At 37.8% G+C, this 22,092-nt stretch overlaps 1 protein-coding gene across 6 annotated transcripts in view; it reads left to right on the top strand.

The window, feature by feature from the left end:
* LOC101571803 (complement C5-like) overlaps positions 1 to 22,092 on the top strand; it is a 51,961-nt gene that overhangs the window by 9,391 nt on the left and 20,478 nt on the right. For 5 of the 6 annotated variants that reach the window (XM_023701556.1, XM_023701552.1, XM_023701553.1 and 2 more), the window contains exons 7-14: positions 3,747 to 3,865; positions 4,468 to 4,653; positions 11,773 to 11,976; positions 12,942 to 13,151; positions 13,245 to 13,394; positions 14,898 to 15,027; positions 17,582 to 17,644; positions 19,717 to 19,914. In XM_023701556.1, the coding sequence (XP_023557324.1) occupies positions 3,747 to 3,865; positions 4,468 to 4,653; positions 11,773 to 11,976; positions 12,942 to 13,151; positions 13,245 to 13,394; positions 14,898 to 15,027; positions 17,582 to 17,644; positions 19,717 to 19,914 (1,260 nt within the window). The remainder of the gene's footprint in view (positions 1 to 3,746; positions 3,866 to 4,467; positions 4,654 to 11,772; positions 11,977 to 12,941; positions 13,152 to 13,244; positions 13,395 to 14,897; positions 15,028 to 17,581; positions 17,645 to 19,716; positions 19,915 to 22,092) is intronic. The other variant, XM_023701557.1, reaches the window with a different exon arrangement.

The following is a 22,092-nucleotide window of genomic DNA, read 5'->3' as shown; positions in this document are numbered from 1 at the left end:
AAAAAAAAAAAAAAAATCTGTCACATAACAATCTGAAGTATTAAAATTGACTGTAGCTTATCTCTTCTTTCCTATGTCTTTTGCATTACTCTGTGCATCATTTATTTTCCACTATCATTAAAGTCGTTTCTTATTCCCCCCAAAAGACAGGAACTTCAGCCCCAGTTACACTTATTGTGAATGTATCCATCAAAGAGAATGTAATTAACCCATTTTAATAAAACAATTAGAATAATGAGATACAGAAGAAATATAATAATAACTTTGTAAAACTTGCTTCTTACTTTTGAAACACAACATATTCAGCTTTTCATTTCATCTTTGCATGCTGCAGTGGCGGAGCTAAGGAAGTATTTTTGTTCTTGTGGATGAGGGAGAAAATTGAGTCCCAGAGGGGTCAAAAGAACATGTCTCACTTCCCAGAGTTTTATGTCCATCATGAGTTACAGGTGACCTGAGTGTCACAGGTCCCTTTCTCAGAGCCACACCAGGGCCATGACTAAAGCAGGATGTGGAAATGACAAGGACACCCTCCCTCTTGCCACTCTTGGCAAGCCAGGCAGCAACGTGTCTTCCCCACGTGTACTGGAGGCACATTATTTTCCTAGCAACTCCATTTTTGTCTTTTGAGATGAAAAATATAAATGTTCCCTATGTACATATAAAGCAGGCAAGCCAGTGCTCCCATTGAAAATCAATTTTATATCTGCAAAGTGGGATGTGGGGGCCGATACAATCAAATTCATAGCAGCCTTTGTCAATGTATACAAACTAAGACACAAATAAGAAAGATGTGATTAGTTTCACATATTTTTGATACTTGAGCAATACAGTTACTTGAATACCCACAAAACTATTTAATCTTTAGAATTATTTGCATGTGAGATTTTATGACAAGAGCAAGGTTAGAATTAGCAGATACCTTTCAGGCAAATCTGCTGGAATCTTCTTCTTACAACCATGGCATTAATTACAGGATTTTTTTTTAAATGCTGAGCCATGGTTTTAGTTAAACACTACCAACTAGTTACATTGGCTCTTGAAATGAAGTCTGTCTGCCCTTCTGGGCCCAAATAGTTGGAAAATTAGCTCATAACAGTAATCTTGAAATTCTCAAAGTTTTCATGCTAGTGAAATAATTTTCTGGTTCTACTAAGGTAGACAAGTGTGGGTTTGTGAAGTATACACATAAGCAAAAACCAAACACACAAAAATGACACAGTGGCAACTAGAAATATATTTCTAGCAAGAAACATTTTGTTACAGTGACATAGATGAACCTTACTACATCAGTATTCTCTCTCTCTCTCTCTCTCTCTCTCTCTCTCTCTCTCTCTCTCTCTTTCTTTCTTTCTTTCTTTCTTTCTTTCTTTCTTTCTTTCTTTCTTTCTTTCTTTCTTTCTTTCTTTTTTGAGGAACTGGGGATTGAACTCAGGCCCTGTGCTTGCCAGGGAAGCGCTTATTCTACTGAGCCATCTCCTTGGCCCTTCCATTCTTTCACTGTGATAACCACCAATAGCCTTTGGGAATCCTTTTGAATGTCCAGTGATTGATCTCATCACTCTTCCAAAACTCTAGCCTGTATTAAACCACTTGTGTTATGCTCAAAGTATGGGCTCTATACAGACAAAGTCCTCAATATGTTTATGTGTGTAAACCTTTTCCTCAATGCCTTACATGTAGTGAGAGTGTGATAAATGGCTATTCAGTTGAAAATTTGTTGCTTCTTTACTATCTCTCATGCATTCTCTTGCATTTAGCAGTTCTCTGTGTCCCAAATAAGAACACAAATTCAAAATCCCTCCTAGGAAAGATATCTTCTTGTTAGCTATAGAAAAACAGCATGCATACAAAGATGAGACTTGGAGCAGAGAAGCATTTTAGACATCCCATATTCCTGAAGCTGTGATCACAAGCAATGCCTTTTTGACTATGTAGTTCTAGTTTTTTTCCTTATATTCAGTCCAAAGGTGATGCTAGGGTTTCCAGTCCTATGTATCATGTGCTGTTCTGTGGACTGCACTTCCTCAATAGGAGAAGGCTGCGCTTGAAGAAAGAAGGGAGACTCGGCTGGAGGGTGACCAAAGCAGGCACCAGGGAACTGGCTATGGAAGAGCAAAGCAAGTGGCTCACTGTTCCGGCTGTGTCCCTTTGTGTAGAAGAAAATTGCCCTCTAGTATGTACCACAAAAGCAGAGCAAAGTGTTTTCACTATGAATAGTGTCCAGGAGAGCTAATAAGAAACTCCAAAGGTAAGTTCTATTGATTTGGAGGGTTATTTCACTTGCGTAGGTTTAACAAGTCAAATATTTTAAAATTTACCAAGTGCTTGATTTTATATCCTAATTATAAACATCTTTCTTCTTCTTCATTTAACTGGTAGGCAGAAAACATGGTGTCCATCATTTAATAACAGCTTTACATAAAAATTGACTTTCTAGTAAGTTCTTATGAGAAACGAATGGGAATTTTTATAAGTTAATTATTAGAACAATTAATGCAAGCATTTCCAAAAGGTAGTCATTTGCCAATAAAGCATTGATTTCTAGGGCTGATGGGAAACAGTCCTGAGTTGGGGTTCAAAGGTAACATGCTGGTTCATCTTGATGGACTCCAGGTTTGAAAAACACTGAAGCAATTAGGTAAGCCCACTTCTGGGTGTGTCTGTGAGGGTGTTTCCAGAGACAGTTGCCAGGTGGGGCTGCAGACCCATCAGGGACACTTTGCACGGATGTGGCCACACCATCTGCTAGGGTGGGAGTCTGGATGACATGAAAGTGTAGTTGGAAACCCGCTAGCACATCCTCATGTTCTCTGGACAGCTTCATGCACCAAGCCCTTCTGAGATGACTTTTTCTGACTCACCACAAGTCTAAAAGCAATGAAGCTGGCTGACCGTGGACTGGAAGCTCTGCAACTGTGAGCCAAAATAAATCTTTTCTTTTTCAAATTGTTGTTCTCAGGTATTTCATCACAGAGATGGAAAGCTGACTACCACAGGTAGCATCCTGGTTCTCAAAAAATTTAAGATGCATTCCTGCGTTCATCTGTGAATTTATTTCTTAAGGTTACTTCTTATTTCAAAGTTTGAATTAAAATCTGCAACTTATCTTTGGTGCAATGTTTGGCAAGTACAAACATGGAAGATCAAAATGTCATCCCCCAGCACCATGTAGAGGCAGCGCTCAGGAGGAAGTACATCTTTCTGTAGTGATGAAACCCTAATCCTATGCATATGAGACAGCTTTTTATTTTATTAAAAATTATAGCTAATGCTAGTACCAGAAAATTTTATTTGTAATTAATAAATGAGATTGTAAAGTTTTTCACATTATGAAAACATCTGTGTGTCATTTGGATATTAGATTACTTATTATTAAATATTTAACATTTTTTAACCATACTACTTGGGAATGTTGCTTTGGAGATAAGAGAGGACTGTTTCACACGTCTCTCCTTGTCAGTTTTCTGTATTCACGAGTTTTTGATCTGGTTATGCTAAGAAAAACATGGAATGAATGATCTGACAAGTGTTACAGGACACAGATTGAAACAGATGTATGGGGATGTCACTAAATGCCTGTGAACCACACTTTATTAGTTTATATAACATACTTTTGACCAAAAATGAGGACTGGCTTGTTCTTATTTAAAAAAAAAATATATAGGAACAGAATGTGTACCCACATGGGTCACTGTGCTCATGTTCCTTTGTCCAAGTTCTTAAGGCAATGCATGTTATTCTAGTAGGTCGCTTCTTCAGAGAAAGGAAAAGAACTAATGTCAAATGTGATCTGTATCCCTACACACTGGATTTGGTTGCTACTTCTCTTTCTTTGAAGCCTGGAATTCCATACGTTATCAAGGTGAGATGACTAGAAAATGTCAAATGGTTGCATTTCCTCATTTACTCATAGGTTATTTCATCTGCGGAAGAACAGAAGAAAAGAATCTCAGTGAGATGTTGCTCCTCTATGACTTCCAGTGTAGGCATTTGAATGTCAAAGAGAATCATGGGTACTGAGGAATAGAACGAGATAACCAGCAAGAGTATAATATAAAACAATCGCTCAGATCCAGGTCTGGTAATAATTTCACCCAATGTGTGATTTAAACACATGTACATAGCACTGAGCTCTGCTTTTATTAAACATTCAATATGCATTACTGAATTGAATTGAATGCAATTTGTATCATATATGCCTGGAATGATGAGTATATGGCATTAAAACAACCACATTTATCTATTGAATTAAAGCCTAACCAGTTTGTGCTTGAAATCAAAGAAGGAAATTATCTTAGAATTGACTTGTTGCCAGTAGAATAAGCATTTGTCTGGCAAGGGCAAGGGTCTGAGTTCAATCTCTGGTTCTGCCAAAAATAATAAAAAGAAAAAAGCAGCATATAAAGAATTGACTTGTTACAACAGAATAAATAATAACTATTGCAATGGATTTGGTCCCAACAGGTGCAGGTAAAAGATGCTGTTGCCCGTTTTGTAGGAGGGATTTCAGTAATCCTAAAAGCAAAAATAGTGGATAAAACTCAGAAGAAAAGAGATCTGGATCCAAAGACAAGTATGACAAATGATCAGGATGGCATAGCTTCCTTTGTGGTTAACATCCCCACTGGTGTGGCAGCTCTGGAGTTTCATGTAAGCAGAATTTGCATTTGTTGTGCTTGCTAATATTGTCTAGGTCTGTATGGTAGTGATTATACAGGACAGATGGCCAAGATTTTATGAATAAGCCCAGAAAACTCTTTGAAAACATTTTCTCTCCCTTCCTTCCTTCCTCTCCTTCTTTTTTTCTTTTGTACTGGGGTTGAACTCAGGACCATACACTTGCCAGGCAGGCGCCTGTGCTACCGAGCTATCTTCCCGGCATATTTTCTGAGCACAGAAAATATAATTTGGTGTCTTGACCATTTCATAAAAGATCTAGGTTCATCCATTTTGTATTTAGGGAGCTTTTCTTCTTATGTACAAGACTTAATCCAGAAATTTTAGGGCAAGAACTGCTACTGGAAAATGAGAACATTTGTGGAATATCTTCATATCCACTATTCCCAATCATCAGCATCTCTCCGTAACTTTGAAGGGCAGCTCCTCTAAGCGTCAGCTGTATGCTTTCCTCTTTCAAGGTCCCCTAAACTGCTGAGATCTGGCTTCTGCCCCTATGACTCCACTGAAAGTCCTCTTACTTGGTTACCCATGAGCTGCTTGCTAAGACCAAATATTTTTCAGTCTTTATCTTACTTTCCTTCTCTGAGACTTTTGGTACATCTGACTATTATTTTTTATTTAAACAGTCTGTTGTGGTCTTTAATTTTCCATGTTTCTTTCTTTTTCTTTTATTTTCTTTCTCTTTTATATCTTCCACTTTGAATCAGTAGCACCTATTTATCTTCCAAAAGAGGGTTATTTTAAGGTGTCTACCCAGGCTTTCCTGTCTTCTTAAGTGCCACATTCTTTCTTATTTTATATATTTCCTCAGTGATTCCATCTACTCTCATACATCTTGCTGAAGCCTCAAGAGGCTTATTAATTCTGCTTTTGCATATGCGTATCTTTTTTTTTTTTTTTTTGAGTGGTTCAAAGAATCAAAACATTACAATTCAGGACAGCCAGCCGACCTCAAACATGGACTCCTCCTGCATGTCCTGTGTCAGTGAATGTCCCCAACAGCCACCCAGTTTCTCAGTATCCTCTCAGCCTCTTTCCTAATGTGGAAAGGGGGATGAGGTGATCATTCTGAGACACAAATATGACTTTGAGTAACCTCATTTCTGCTCACCTCTACAAACTGACTGCCCATGACGGTTCCCATCACAGCCCTAACTCTAGCATCCTGGACAGTGCAGCTTTCTTTCGAACACCCTGAATTCTACTGCCATGAGGTCTTTGTACCTCCTACCAGGGACAATTCTTCAGCTTCTAATTCCCTAACTCTTACTTACTTAGAAGTTAGCTTTTAGCTTTATCCTCTAAGGAATCTTCTTTATCTTTCCTCTGCTCATGGGATAGCTACTTCCTACCCCACGTCTCTCTTACAGATTTTGAGTTTCTTAAAAATAAAAGCTTTGTTTATCTTGTTCACTTTGTGTCCTCGACAGCTAGAATAGCTCCTTACACATCTTAGTAAATACTGGTTCAGTGAGTACATGCTATATCTCTTTTTAAACTTAAACAGAGACATGAAATGTCAACAAAACATCTAGTTCTTCAGCTTTAAGTAAAATATAGATGGTTTCAGCCTCTTGTTCAAGAGCTAGAAAGCGGGCCCAGGGAGATAGCTCAGTAGAATAAGTGCTTGCTTGGCAAGTGCAGGGTCCTAAGTTCAATCCCCAGTACCACAATAAATAAATAAATAGCTAGAAAGATGCAACATATATTCATAAGAGGACCTATTAGCATTTTAACTTCAAGAATCAATCTTGCTTATGCTCCTAAAATTTCCTTTCTCCTGAATGGTGCTGACATCACTCATCTTTATTTCCATTCAGAATCAATATTTTCATCCACTTTTCAGTTTGTGCTCCACTCCCAAGATCGCCCCTCTTCCTGCAGGCACTGCACATCACACAGTGGTGCCACTGCCATTGCAAGGATGCCTGTAGGTTGGAACCAGCACCAAGGGGACTCCCAGTGCTACAACTTTCTTGGCAGGAGGATAAGAGATCTGGATGATCCTGGAAGCCTTCAACACTGAAACCCTTTACAACCCTTTGCATTTGTCAACACCCAGAGCACCGGCTATTAGGGACCCCTGTAAGCTACACAAATGATGACATCACCTGCCTTCACTAAACCCACCTGACCAATAATTGTTCCATCAAAAGTGTAACCATCAGTACAAGGAAAAATCAGGGAGGCATATGCCACCAAAAGAATACAAAAATATTCTAGTAACTGATCCTAAAGAAATAGACTTGACTGAATTCCCTGATAAAGAACTCAAAACAATATTTTACATGCATTTAAGGCCAACATTAACCTGATATCAAAGCCAACGTAAGAAGAAAATTACAAGACAGTATTTATGAAAAACAGTAATACAAAAATCCTCAGCAAAATACTAGCAAACCAAATTCAGCAGCATATCAAAAAGATCATTCATCACAATCAAGTGGGATGCAAGGATGTTTCAGTGTATAGTAACCAATAAATGTGATGTAGCAAATGATCAGAGTAAAGGATAAAAATCACATAATTATCTCCATAGATTTAAAAAAAAGGCATTTGACAGAACTCCACATCCTTTCATGTTAAAACTCTCCATAAATCGAAAGTAGATGGGATGTAATTTAATAAGACAAAGAGCATATAATGCACGCCCACAGCTAACATCACGTTCAATGCTGAAAAGATGAAGGCTTTTTCTCTAAGGTCAGGAACAAACATGGATACCTTTCTATTCATTTATATTTTTATTTATTTAGCATAGTTTCTTTCTATGTATTTAACATAGTTTTGAGACACCATCAGCGTAATCAGTCTAGAATTAAAAAAGACATCCAAAAAAGAAAAGAAAAATTAAATTGTCTCTATCTTTAGACAATATAACCTTTTTTGACTAAAACCCCAAAGACTCTACCCAAAAAAGTATTAGAACTAATAAATGGCTTCAGTGAAGCGGGAGGAGAGGCAAATCAACATGCCAAACTCAGTCATTGGTCTGGATGGTGGGTTTTTAAAATACGACCCAAGTACAACAAACATAACAAAAATAGATAGGATGGCATCAAACTGAAAACCTGCACAACAAGGGAAACAGTCAATAAAACAAAATGACAACATACAGAATAAAAAGCACTATTTTCAAACCACATACCCAGTAAAAGGTTAAGATCCAAAACAAAGAGGCATTCAGCTCAATAACAAAACAAACAAACAGACAACAATATTAAAGATGGGAAAAGGACTTAAAAGACATTTCTAAAAGTAAGATATAAACTATATGAAAAAGAAGACAAACTGTATGGCCAATAAACTGTATGAAAAAAAGTTCATTATCACTAATGTTCAAAGAAATACAAATGAAAACCACAATAAGCTATCATATTAACTTGTTAGAATCATTATTTTTTTAAAAATAAAAGAAACGAAGTGTTCATGCATGATAATATGAAGAAACGGAAATTCTTACACATTATTAGTGAAAATGTTAATCAGTTCAGCCTTTATGGAAAACATCAACATAGAAGTTCTTTAAAAATTTTTAAAAAGAACTACTACGTATATCTACCCCACTGCTGTGTCTATACCCAAAAGAAAGAAAATCAAGATTGCAGAGACACATTAGCACCCTCATATTCACTGAAGCAATATTTATCATAGCCAAGATAAGGAACCAACTTAAGTATCCATCTGGGGGTTAATGGATGAAAAGTGATATATATATACACACAATTAAATACTATTAGCCTTCCAATGGAAGAAAGTCTTTGTGACAACATGGACGAATTTGGAGGATTACACATCAAGTGAAATAAGCCAGGAGCAGAAAGAATAAATAATCTTGCTTAGACGTAGAGTCTAAAAAGCCAAACTCATAGATGCAGAGAGTAGAAAGGTAATTAGCAAAGGCTGAGAGAAGAATGGGGAGAGTTTGGTCTAAAAATACAAATTTTCATCTCTGTAGGAGAATTCTAAATGAAAGACATTGGTCGTATAATACCATTGTGTGATATAGTTGATGATAATGTACTATCATTTGAAATTTATAATCAGGCATTCCACATTATGTATATCAAGATGTAATGTTATGCACCATAAATACATATAATTTTAATTTGTCAAGTTAAAAAAATAGTGCTACTTACTTGTCTTTTTAAGGGAAAGATGATTGCCACATTCTTTTCTACATTTTTTTTTTCTCTCCTCAGATACCTAATTCTGCCAGCTTTTGGCACTAAGAAATGAATCAAGAAGTTAGCATGTCATTTAGAAGGAAGGTCAGTCCTAGGCCTAGGATCTTTTCTTTCCTTTGATGCCACCAGACTCTGCTACAATAGCCTACATTTGCATAATTAATTTTATCGAACTAATAGCTTTTCTGTAGTCACTCAACAATATGATTGCAGACAGTGACTAACTTGCTTTTTCTTCTATCTAACCAGTGAGTCAACATTATTGAAATCTTTGGCAAACTGGCTATCAAGCAGATTCCTAGTTTCATTTCTACTTGAAGGATATTCTCCCAGGAAAATTTTTAGTTCTTAAATTAGTGTCATTCAGAATGAACCAATTTTTTTTAAAATCAAACCTAAAGGAAACATTTTCTAATGAAATATAATAATTAGTTTCCAAAGTGGAAGTAGAATTCAACAAATAGAACACTGTTGCATTCCATGGGGTCATAAGCTGGTACCCGTTCACTGGTCTTGGCAAACTGGGTCTGTATATGTGTCACAGATAGATGTGTGGGGAACATGATGAGTTATAACTGCTTTGAAAATCTTGCCTTTTGAGACTAGCACATGGAAAACCTACAGTGAAAATTTCAATTCTATAGGAACAAATGTGAAAAAAATATTTTAATGTCTGTTATGATTTCCCAGTCCCAAAACCTCATGCACTCATAGGTGGACCTTTTGGGAAGTGATTGGATCACAGAGCATGATACTTCTCAGTGGATAACTCCACAGATGAGTTGATAGCTGAATGTGATGTTGAGAGAGGATACCTGGTCAGAGGTGGTGGGTCACAGGTCGTGACCTAGATGTGTCTGCCTTTCTCTTCCTCTGAGCTGTCTGCTTACTGCTGCCTTGGGTTGAGCAACTCTGTACTGCTATGCCTCTCTGCCTTGGAGCCAACCAACTGTAGACTGAAGCCTCTATAAACTATAAGCCAAAATAAATCTCTCTCTTAAGGGTAAAGTTATAGGTATGGGTTATTTTGTCTCAGCAGTGAGAAAGACATCTGTGTAAACAGACTATGTATGCAAATATTGCATCTTTATGTAAGTTTAAATGGGAATATATGAAAAAATACCCAATTATAATTGGGTCATAAATATTTGTTCTAAACACAATAAGGGATACAAAGCATAAAATATCCAGGCTTTGAAAGTGGAGTTCTCCGCCTTCTACAGCCCTACATCATAAAGACCCATTAGGTTTACATAAGGACGTGACATTTGTAGATTGCGTGGGTTGCCGCCGCATACATGGCCTGTGTGCACAGACTTACGACTCTCCCTCGACTGGGCAGCTTCGCATGTGTTACAGTATGAATTTTCCATTTTTCTCTTACGTAGAGTTTGTATGTTACTCTTAGTAATTTAAAATACATTTGACGATAGGTTAAAAAAAAAAAGTAATGTGTGTTTTTTTAAAAAAAATTTCCAGACACACTCTGGTAATTTTTTGTTACATGGAAAAAAATACCAGTATATCCGATTAGCTATTTCTAGCTACGTGAAGATACTGATGTGGTACTCAGTGGCTACAATTTGATTTTTAATGATTGTAATAAAGACTATTAGTAGTCTTCTTTCGATTTGATTTGAAACTGTCTCATTGCTATATGTTTATCAAAACTTTGAAAAGAAAAAAAAATAAAGACTATTAGTAGTCTTGAAAAAAATTTTAGTCCATTTATTTATTTATTTGTCTGGTACAGGGTCTTGCTATGTGGCTTGGACTCATAGTGATCTTCCTGTCTCATCCTCCCCAGTAGTGGGATTACAAGTGTGTGCCACCAGCAGGGCATGCCCAGCCAGCACTATGGAGGACCACCTGAGCAGCTCTCCTTGAAAGAAGAGCGACTGTCTCCATTTTGACTGAGCCTGACCCTATTTACTTGTATTGTTCTGTACAGAGCTGGCTAGGACTTCTGTTTATCCTTCAATTAGCCTTAAGCAATGTATATTGGTCTAGCTGAGGTGCTGGTGATAGTCTTTGAAGGTGGCGTTTGTGTGTGTGTGTGTGTTTCCCTGGTAACCTATACCTGCTGCTCTTTAATATAAGCCTGGTTGAGACAGGACGGTAGAGCTAATGCTCTGCTGCGCCAGCTGAGATTGAGCCTCGAGATAGAGGCTATGACTTCCTGGGGCTTGAAAGACTACATCAAAGCTGAAGCACCAGACTTACCAAAACAGTAGATACTATATAATGCAGATTACACTTTCTGCATATCCTCTCTGCATATTGCAGAAGTAAATTTAGGCCACTCACCTAGCTCAGCTCATAGTAGTCTCTTTCTCACAGTTCTCAGTCAATCCTCAAGCCACTCCCCCACTGAATAAAACTGGGTGAGGCCCTGGGTCACTCTCTTGGTTCCGGAAAGCCATCTTCATGGCTGGACTTAGAGCCCCTTGACCCCTTGATGATTGAAAATACAATTTAGTGTCTTTATTTTCGTCATGGGTTGCATTGTAAGTGGTAGATTGGAATCAACTTGATGGGATTCCAATAACGTAACTTTGGGATTATAAATATTGGTTTCTTGGACTGAGACGAGGACCTGGAAGAGTCTCCTACAAGCACAACATGCAGAATCAGGAATCGACCTGGGTGTTTGCGCTTGCCAGGCAGGTTCTTAGATTGCTGAGCTATCTCCCCAGCCCTAACTTCCTTTTTCATAAGGTGCTTGGAAGTCTGAAGGTTTGTAAGGGATAGGGACCTATTCATAAATGCTAAGCAAATATAGTCAAACCTGGGACTGAAAAATGCAAAACATTAACAGCTACCACCACCACCATCGTCACCATCATTATTGATGTAAGGTCAGGCATAAGCACTCTTCTTTTATTGGCCTTGTCTCTTTTAGGTTAGAACTGATGACCCGGATTGTCCTGAACAATATCAGGCCAGCAATGAGTACCAAGCTGTGACCTACTCATCACCCAGCCAAAGTTTCCTTTCCCTTAGCTGGACAGGTGTTTACCAGAGTTTGCTTGTGGGAGGACACCTGAACATAACTGTCACCCCTAAAAGTCCATATCTTGACAAAATCACACACTACAATTATCTGGTAAGTTCAATAATATCTTCCTTGCATGCAGTGTTTTATTTGCAGCATTCTCTTTACTTATACAAAATGACTTATTACCTGACACAATTGATACTTAGTGAGTAAATGGATGGAATTTAGTACTTTCTAGTTTATAAATCACGTTTATAACAAAAGCTTCATGACAACTTTTTGGTTCAGCAGACAACAGACTGCACTGGAAAGACTGAATGATGACCTTCTTTGCTCATAAGTGAAGCTCTTCTGACTCTTAAATCAATATTCCTTTCCAAATATGATGCCAAAGTTTTGGTCAAGACTTTCATTCAGTCTCCCAACTGGTTAGTGACCTGAGCAATGTTTCATGGCTAATCAAAGCATTCACAAGCAGCAGGCTATTGGCCTTCCGAATGGTCCTTATGAATATGGCTTATTTCCAAAGGGTAAAATTCAAGTCCTGAGCTCAGTAATGGGATATAGTGATTCCAAACTTTGTTCATTGCTATTTAAAATACAAACTAGGGAAGATAACAGATTCATATACTGGTGATAGCTAGGGATTTGGGTCAAGAAAGTCAAGGTTCTAATTCACATTCTATCATTTCCTTGGTCCACATTTATGACCTTTAGTTTCTATAACAACTGAAGTGAATGAAACCATAACATTAAAATCACACGGGGACCTGGCCCTAGCTCAGGCCTTTAAGTGGCTGCTTCCACAAAGCTGTCAGCCTCGGGTTGCTGGAGTTCGAACCTCACAACTCTCCCGCTGGCCAAAAGTGCCCTGAAGGCATTCGAGGAACAAAAAAAAAAAAAAAAAAAAAAAAAAAAAATCATAAAGACTGAACATGTTCGTGTGTGTGTGTGTGTGCATGCGTCCAATGCACAGTAAATAATAATAGACATTAAATTCTTTTTATCACTACACAATTTTCACCCCAACTTTGAGCCAAATTTGATGCTTATTTCTTGCTATGTATTTTTAGATTTCATCTAAGGGGAAAATTGTACACTTTGGCATAGAGAAGAGAATCCCAGCTTCATCTTCCCAAATTTTAAAACTTTCTGTGACTAAACACATGGTCCCTACAGCCCATCTCCTGGTCTATTACGTCATCACAGGAGAACAGACCACAGAGTTAGTGTCTGACTCACTCTGTCTAAATATTGAAGAAAAATGTGGAAACCAGCTCCAGGTGAGACTCACATACTGGCTCCCATCTGGATTCCTCTAGAGCAATTATTTAATCTCATACTAACATGTTTTTTCTTTTAAAAACTAATTTTAGGTCCATCTGTCTCCAAGAAAAGATGTATATTTTCCAGGTGAAGCAGTGTCACTTATTATGGAAACGCAGCCAGAGTTGTGGGTAGCATTAACAGCATTGGACAGTCATACACATGGCATCCAAGGAAGAGGCAAAAGCCCCATGGAAAGAGTTAAGTAGGATGAACTTTATGTTACTGGTGTATGGCATGACTTATGACTGAGTGGTCACTGGGGTTCTCTCAGTATTCTATGGGCTGGTTATGGGAGAAGAATAACAGAAAAAAATGTTACATTTACCAGCAGTCCCATGTCACTGATGACAAAATCTGAGATTCAGATGACTTATAGTCTGAGTGCGTCAACACAAAGAGTCAAGTGTGTTACCATTTTAAATTATCTCTTTAGAGATATCAAGGTCTTTACCCACTCAGCTTACTCTCCAAATTATTTATTTTTTTTTATAGTGACACACTTGGAACTATTCAAGGGCAAAATTCAAGGTTCTTAGAAACAAAAACACAATGTAATTCTATGTTTAGAAACAAACTTTTGAAATTACTAGTTCCACACCATCTTTCCTTTGGTGACTCAGAGCATTATCTTATTTACTAAGCCTCTAGTTGCTATGAACAATAATCTTATTAAATCAGAGAGAGAGAAATTGCAAGCGAGTACATAAAATTAAATTACTTGCCCACCCTAGGGGAAGGGTAGGATTTCAGAGGCTGGTGTTCTAGCGGGTAAGTGTACCAAGTCCACTGGAAAGGGAAGCAGAAAGAAAAGGCATGGTGTGGGAGAAAATGTGGCTCCCCATGCTAAAGTAACAGCAGCCACAAATAGTTCTTTTTCCTCTCCCTGTCTCTTCCATGGGCACAAACATCTTCCCACTCAATCATCCATCAGGAATCATTATCATGGGTCACATGGGCTGTATTACAAATTTTGTGAGGACCAAACCCTCCTAAGCCAATGTAATTCATTAAGAATTCTTATGTTGCATTTTACTCCGTCTTTGTTGGAGCCATCAAATAAACACAGGGTCTCATCTTTCTCCTCAGAACTTAGAAAAGTTCCACAAGGATGAGTTTTCATCTATGTATCCCCTTAGTTCATTAAAGGATTTTTTTTTTTTTTTTTTTGGCAGAACCGGGAATTGAACTCAGGCCCTTGAGCTTGCCAGGGAAGCACTTATTCTACTGAGCCATCTCCCTGGCCCCAGGATATTTTATTAATTAACTCACTGTACAAACTTTTAGGAAAGAAGTGTGCAAATAAAATTTCTAACAACTTCCAAATGAGAGTTATCCTTCTTCAGGTTAGCTGCTGAGTGAATGTTTAATAGTGAATATTCATCAACCCACAAAGTAAAAACTAGAGAAAGTAAGAGGTGGTTGGGAAAATTGCAGAGACTTTAATCATTCAATAAGTGATCACCTGGAAACTATCATTATCCACAAGTCAGATGTTCTAGTCCTTTTTTTTCTTTTTGGCCAGCTCAGCCCACCCTAAAGGCAGGGCTAGCACAGCGCATGGTGCCTGGGATTGAACCTCAGTCCCCTGCACCTGCCTAAGCTTGCCGAAGCAGGCGCTTTAGACTGCTGAGCTGTCTTGCCTATTCCTGCAGTGGCCAGGGGGTGTTGTGTTTTGAGGGAATGATTTCCTTTCTGAACAGGTATTTGGAGCTTCTGGGAAAATTGACCAGGGCTGTGGAGCAAGTGGCGGCAGAAACAACGCTGAAGTGTTTGAAGTGGCGGGTCTCATTCTTCTCACCAATGCAAATGCAGATGATTTTCAACAAATTGGTATTTTATTATTTTTTTTTAACCAAGTAACTTGAATATTCTTGTTGTGAAAATACCTGCCCCACACCTATTTTTCTCAGATCTTGCTTCCACAATATTTTTCTTTAAAATTAAAATAATTATTTCCTGTGGTAATAATACTTAATATGAAATCTCCCCTCTTAGCAAATTTTAAAGTATAAAATATAATATTGTTGACTGTAGATCCAGTGTTGTATGACATAGATCTGTAGAACTTATTTATCTCGCTTTACTGAAAATTATGCCCATTAGTAGCTCCCAACTTCTCTCCCCCTGCTTCTAGCAATGATGGTTCATTCCACTCCTGTATTCTATGAATTTGACTCTGTTAGAGCCCTCATGTGAGTTTTGTCATGCACTATTGGTCTTTCTGTGACCGGCTTATTTCATTTAACATAACATCCTCAAAATTCAATTATGTTAATGGTTCATACTGTAGAATTCCCTTCTTTCTATAAGCTGGATCAGAGTCCATTATATGTATGTGTGTATGTATGTATGCATGATATTTTCTTTATCCATTCATCTGTTAGTAAACATTTAGGTTATTTTCACATCTTGACTATTATCAGCAGTACTGCAATTAACATGGTAGTGAAAATATTTCCTTAAAATTCTGATTTCAATTCTTTTGGATAAATACCCAGAAATGGGATTGCTACATCATATAAATCTCTATTTTTAATTTTTGAGGTACTTCCAGAGCAGCTGCAATATTTTGCCTTTCTACCAACCGTGTTCAAGGGTTTCAATATCCCTGCTGACTCACCAATGCTTCCTACCTTTAAAAAAAATAATAGCCATCCTAATAGGTACGAAGCAAGATCTCATTGTGGTTTGACTTGCTTTTCTTATATCTTTAGTGAACAATTCTCAATATAACTGTTGGCTATTTGAATACCTTCTTCTGAGAAATGTCCATCCATAACCATACCTGTTAGAAATGCCACATCATCTCAAACAGGAACAATTGTACTTTGTCTTTTCCAATTTTATTTCTTTTTCCTGCCTAACACTTTGCTAGCATTTCCCATGTGATGTTAAATAGAAATACTGAGAGTGGATAGCCTGAATTTGTTCTTGATCTTAGAGGAAAAACATTCAGTTTTAACATTGAACATGATGTTAACTGTGAGTTTTCATATTTAGCTTTACTATGCTGAAGTGGTTTCCTTTTAATCTTAGTTAAGAGTTTTTATTATGAAAGGATGTTGAGTGTCATTAAATGTTTTTATTTACTTAAACATGATTATAGAATGATGTTGGATTTCATTAAGTGGTTTCTCTTTTATTGTGTTAATGTGGTATTATATATTTATTGATTATTGGACTTTGAAATTTCTTGGCACCCAGGGATAAATCCCACTTGATCACAGTGCATGGTCTTCTAATATACTGAATTTGCTTATATTTGTATTTTGGTGAGTTTTTTTTTTTTTTTTTTTTTTTTTTTGCATATGTGTTCATCAAAGGTATCAGCCTCTTGTTTTCTTATGTCAGCTTTGGGATCAGGGTGATGTCCTCATAAAATGAGTTTGGAATTTTCTCTTCTCTTCAGTTTTTTGAAGAAGAGTTTGAGAAGGATTGATGTTAATCCTTCTTTACATATTTATTAGAATTTACCAGTGAAGCCACTGGATTTTTAGCCTTTCTTCTTTGAGAGAGGTTTATTATAATTATGATTACTGATTCAATTTCCATATTTTTGCTTAAAAATTGTTGTATTTAACTTGCCAACAGTGATGAAGTTATAAATTTCCCATAACTAGCATGGAGCTCATTATAATTTGATGGTAATGGGGACAGTTCTTCTCACAGTAATACCCTTGTACTCAGTAAGATGTTATTAACATCAATAGTATGAATGATTATTTCATTTTTAAGGATGTGGAGGAGATTTTATGAAGTATCGTGTTTCCTATCTGAAAGAAAAGAGTACTCACTAAATAAAGTTTAAAGAGATGAACAAACCACCCTAAAAGGTCTATATTTTGTGCTTTTAAAAAATAATATTTAAGCTTCTTGAGACAATGCATTTGCAAAGAGTCTACAGTGGCATTGCTACCAAGATACATGTTCACTTTAGGCTGGCCAGATAGCTCAGTGGCCTAAAGTGCCTGCTTAGGCAGACACAGGGACCAGGGTTCGATCCCCAGTGTGCCGTGCTGGCCCCACCTCTGGGGCGCGCTGAGACAGCGACTGAGACTGGACGTGGGGGTGCGTGCCTGTAATCCCAGGGTTTGGGAGGCTGAAAACAGGATGATTGCTATGAGTCCAATTTATGTAGTGAGACCTTGTAGGCACTGTACTAAAATTTGTAAGAAAAGAAAAATGCAAAAAAAAAAAAAAGATACTAATGTTCCCTGTAATTGAGTATACTCCTTTACTAATAGCACAGATCAGGATTTCTGTAGGAGGCAGAACAGGGTATCTGGTAAAATGGGCTTGCTATGGCTCTGCAACTGCCTTCAGTTCTAGATAACTTCATGGAAATATTTATCCTGAGGGATGTTCTCTCTGGTTGTTTTAACAGATGGATCAGATAAGAATGTGGACAGAGCAAGAAGATCCCTGCAAGAGGAAATAGACAAATTAGGTACTCCAAAGTTCCACTTTTTCCCAGAAGTTATAATGAAATAACTGTGCATGTGCAATATTTCGTAACTTTAGCTAATTGTTGTAGAAGAGGTGAAAAGATCTAAAGGCACTTCCAGCTTTCATTTCCCACAGAGATAAGCAAACTGAGTAAATTAACCCACATCGATTCAGTGCAGCCTTAACCCAAAGGAAATTATGGTTACAGGGTCGCTGTGTATTTTATTTTCTATTTGAACAGTTAGTACAGCAGGTAAATAGAGGACTTCCCATAAATTCTCACCAAAGCGAGGTCTGATGAACTTTAAGGCTGTAGGAGTAGGTAAGGTTACTTGAATTCTTACTCTATGCCGGGCACTGTTGATGCTCCATCCTAGTATTTTCCTGTTGTGTACTGACATCTATCACCTGAAGCAGCTGTTCTTATCATTCTCATTTTCCAGATTAAGAGAGGGAAACACAGAAAAATTAGGAACATGTTCAACATCATGTGGCAGTAAATGGCAGAGGCAGAATTCAACTTTGAATAGGGCTTATCTCAAAACTTCCACTGGGCTAGGGATCATTTTTCTCTGCCTCACAAAGCTATGAGAATGAAATGAAATTATGGTGGCAAAACATTTAGCTCAGGAGGAACTCAGTACATGGTAAGTTATAATATTTGATTCTGTGTGTGTGTGTGTGTGTGTGGTACCAAGGATTGAACTCAGGACCTTGCACTTGCCAGGCCAGCACTTATTCCACTGAGCTGTCTCCCCAGCCCCAATACTTGATTCTTCTTGGAACTCCTTCTCGGCAGTGCCATACTTATAACCTAGGCCAGACAGGAACTGTAATCAGTATTTTGCTCTTTCTGAAATCTCAACTATCTTGGCAAGTTAAAAATCTGAGAGAGAAAGAGATACTAGGGATGTAGCTCAGCAGCACAGCACCTGCCTGAAAAGTGCAAGGTCCTGAGTTCAATTTCTAGTACCAAAAACAAACAAAACAAAAAACTAGGAGAGGGACTGCCCTCTTGTATTGTGGTCTGGTCATTTCCCTTTTAATATTGGCTACTGGCTCCAGGCCAGCCTCTGCCTCCTACCAGATGTGACTACTTTATACCTCTGTTTCCTCATCTCTAAATGACAGAAAAGGACATTATTAACTCTAAATCTAAAGTCCCCTTTGGTGTGCTTTTTTTTGGGGGGGTGATGCTGGTGGTGTTGGTTGTGGTATTGTTTTTGTTTTAAATAAATGTTCTGGACTGGTGAGATAGCTCAGAAGACTAAGAGCCTGCTAGGCAAGCATAGGGACCAGGGTTTAATCCCTGGCAACACAGGCCATGCTGGCCCTGCCCCCAGGTGCCCTGAGCCAGCCACCGAGTCTGAGCATGGTGGCTCATGCTTTTAATCCCAGCAATGGGGAGGCTAAAACAGCAGAATCACTATGAGTCTGAACTGTGTAGTGAGATCCTGTACCCAGTACAGAGAGAGAGAGAGAGAGAGAGAGAGAGAGAGAGAGAGAGAGAGAGAGAGAAAAGAAAGAAAGAAAGAAAGAAGAAAGAAAGAAAGAAGAAAGAAAGAAAGAAAGAAAGAAAGAAAGAAAGAAAGAAAGAAAGAAAGAAAGAAAGAGAAAGTTCTTCTAAATACCCACCAAGACTTGCAGCTTGGCTGCCTTGCCCAAAGGGGTACAGTAGCTATATAAGGGTTTGGGAAACAGTCATGTCATAGGAAGAAAATCTAAATAAAGGGAAGATAATACTATCAAATACTGGGTAATTACTAGTAAGAATGAAGCACAAGAGGATTAACCCTGGGTACCAATAAGAGCACCAGGGAGAATAGTTAAGAGTTTGGTTTAAGAAGAAGTCAGGAAGAATTTTTCTGCAGTGACACCTTCTACGATGAATAGTCTGTGTGGGGAGGAACTTTTTCCCATCTGGGAGCTATTCCAGCAGGGGGACTGTTAATCATTGGTATGAAACGAGACGAGGCTTAGGGCACCAGGGAAGAAGGTGGGCCAGAGCCTCTGAGTTCAGACCTGAGGCCTGGACTCTGTACTTGGCTAAGAGCATCTGAATTCTCATTGCAGCATCTCAGTTCAGACACCCAGTCATCCAGAAGTGCTGCTACGATGGAGCTCATAGAAGTGAGGAGGACTGCACAGAGAGAGCAACACGGATTACTGTTGGCCCAAAGTGCGAGGCAGCTTTCCTTCAGTGCTGCAGCCGGGCAAGCAAGGTTCGAGATGACCTTTTATACAAGGAGACACTCGTGGCTCGAGCACCAGGTATGTGTAAAAGCTTCTGCTTCGTGTGCAGCACAGTGAGAGGGAACCAGGTGGATTTTGTGCAGCTGCCAGAAGCGCTTCCAAATTTGGTTTAATGTGCAAAAGATGAAGTAAACTCCCACAAAACAACTCAAAAAAGCAAAGGAGGTTGCTAGTAACACCAACCTGAACACCAACTAATCTCAGCCTTACCCTTAATCCATTGTGGAGATTGTAGGTCTTTATCTATCCCCATAAGAGGTAATTTGAAAAATGAAAATATTTGACAATGTGATTCTTTAGTATTCATTTGTACAGACTTCAGTGGCCACACATAGCATGATATTTAAAATCTTGCATACAAACAACAGTATACTTTTTAAAAAAATAATTTTATTGTGAAACAAGTATCAATGAGACAGTTTCAAAACTAGTTACTGACACATTTTCAATAGTTAATACATTGCATATTGTTGCTTTAGTGGTTATTCATTGTGCAAGATGCAGACATGATATCCTATCTCGAACATTTTTTTTTTTTTTGAGGAACCGGGGATTGAACTCAGGCCCTTGTGTTTGCCAGGCAAGCACTTATTCTACTGAGCTATCTCCCTGGCCCCTCAAACATTATTATACCAAACCTCTCTATTCATTGAATTAAGAGAATGGAGCTGTATATCTATCCTAACTATTTTGAGTATACAGATACAAAAAAGTCATTCATTTCTATCCCACTTTTTTGGTTAATTTTATCAGAGATGGGCATTCCATTGGCATTTAAATATTGGAGGTGTGTAAATTCAGCAGAATCTCCCAATGGAGTCCAGTAGTCCATAATAGTAATGGGTTTTCTATAAGACTGGCAATGTCAGAAGTTGTTGACTTGAGCTTTTTACAGCTCAGCATATTAATGTGGCTTTACTTTTTATATTTTGTTTTCATACTTTTCTGCTGGATGGTTAAGACCAAGATAAAGCAAGACCTGTATAATAAGAAATGTAACTTTTGTGTCTGATAAGGTCAGTCAAATCCCCTCAACATTTAACGTGAAACCCTCTACGGCAGTTTGTAGATCCTTTGTGAGTGTCAGGTATGTGGATGAGTCACGGCCATTGCTTGACCAATGAGCTCTCTGTGAAAGCCTGAGAGAATGTTTTCTCTCCATATGACTCTCATTAGGCACACTTTACATCATCAATCACTTCCCTCTGTGGCCCCATAATTTCCTTGATCAGAAAATTTGGGACACAACTGAGTTACATCATGTTACAGTACAGGTTCTCTTATGTCCTGAGTCCTCACTGACCTTGAAAGGCTAGGGCCAAAGTGTTGGCTGTCCTTGTAGCCCTTCTTTTTCTCTGATTTTTGGTCCGAAAACTTATGTTGTTATCCCTCCAGAAGACAAGCTTATTATTACCCTATAATATATGCAGTTGAGTTTAACCTATCTCTCTGGATATCAAACATTTTAGGCATAATATGGAACAGGTATTTTCCATCAAGTATTGATATGTTAAACTTTAAGTCCCTGCAGAATATGAAGACAAATATTAAAAAAATTGAAAAAATATGAATAATTACATAATTTTATACAGAAATTAAGAAATTAACCATATACAGCATTGTAGCAGTAAAGTCCTGTGACTTTTTCCCTGTCCCTTGTTTTCATTTATTGCCCTTTTTTAAAAAAAACAAACATTTACTTGAGAGACAGTATGGCAGTAATTGGTATGTCATGACAAGCAGTACGTATTTAGAAGACCAGAATGGTCTAGTTAGTCAGGGTGAGAATCCTACCAATTAACTGCAAGTTTCAAAGACATGCTGCAGATTCTCAGGATGCTTGCCTTACCTATCTTGTGAGTATAAATTTATGGCTTTACCTCTGTCATGTTTCCCAGCTTTTCTCCTTGCCCTCTCCTCATCAATCCTGAAGTTCTCACTTTCCTTTTGTGTTATACCTTTCTATTTTTATTTCTTCTTTTGAGTTCTTTTTTTTTTTAAAGATCTTTAATATTCCTTTTATTTTTTTTGTTTTTTTTTAATTTTTATTTTTTTTTGACATGTTATTTTTATTTTAAAGAAAGAAAAAAAAAATAAAAACAGTGGTACAAAATTTCAAAACAAGATTTTAGGAGAGTAATAATGGTTAGTACATTGTGTGTTGTTATTGCCAAAGTAGTTTCTCATTTTATAAGA

This window comes from Octodon degus, unplaced genomic scaffold, assembly GCF_000260255.1.
Source record: "Octodon degus isolate 3935 unplaced genomic scaffold, OctDeg1.0 scaffold00137, whole genome shotgun sequence".
In the NCBI taxonomy this organism is placed as follows: Eukaryota; Metazoa; Chordata; class Mammalia; order Rodentia; family Octodontidae; genus Octodon; species Octodon degus.
The sequence above is the reverse complement of the archived record's forward strand: the minus strand, read 5'-3'. Positions and strand labels throughout refer to the sequence as shown.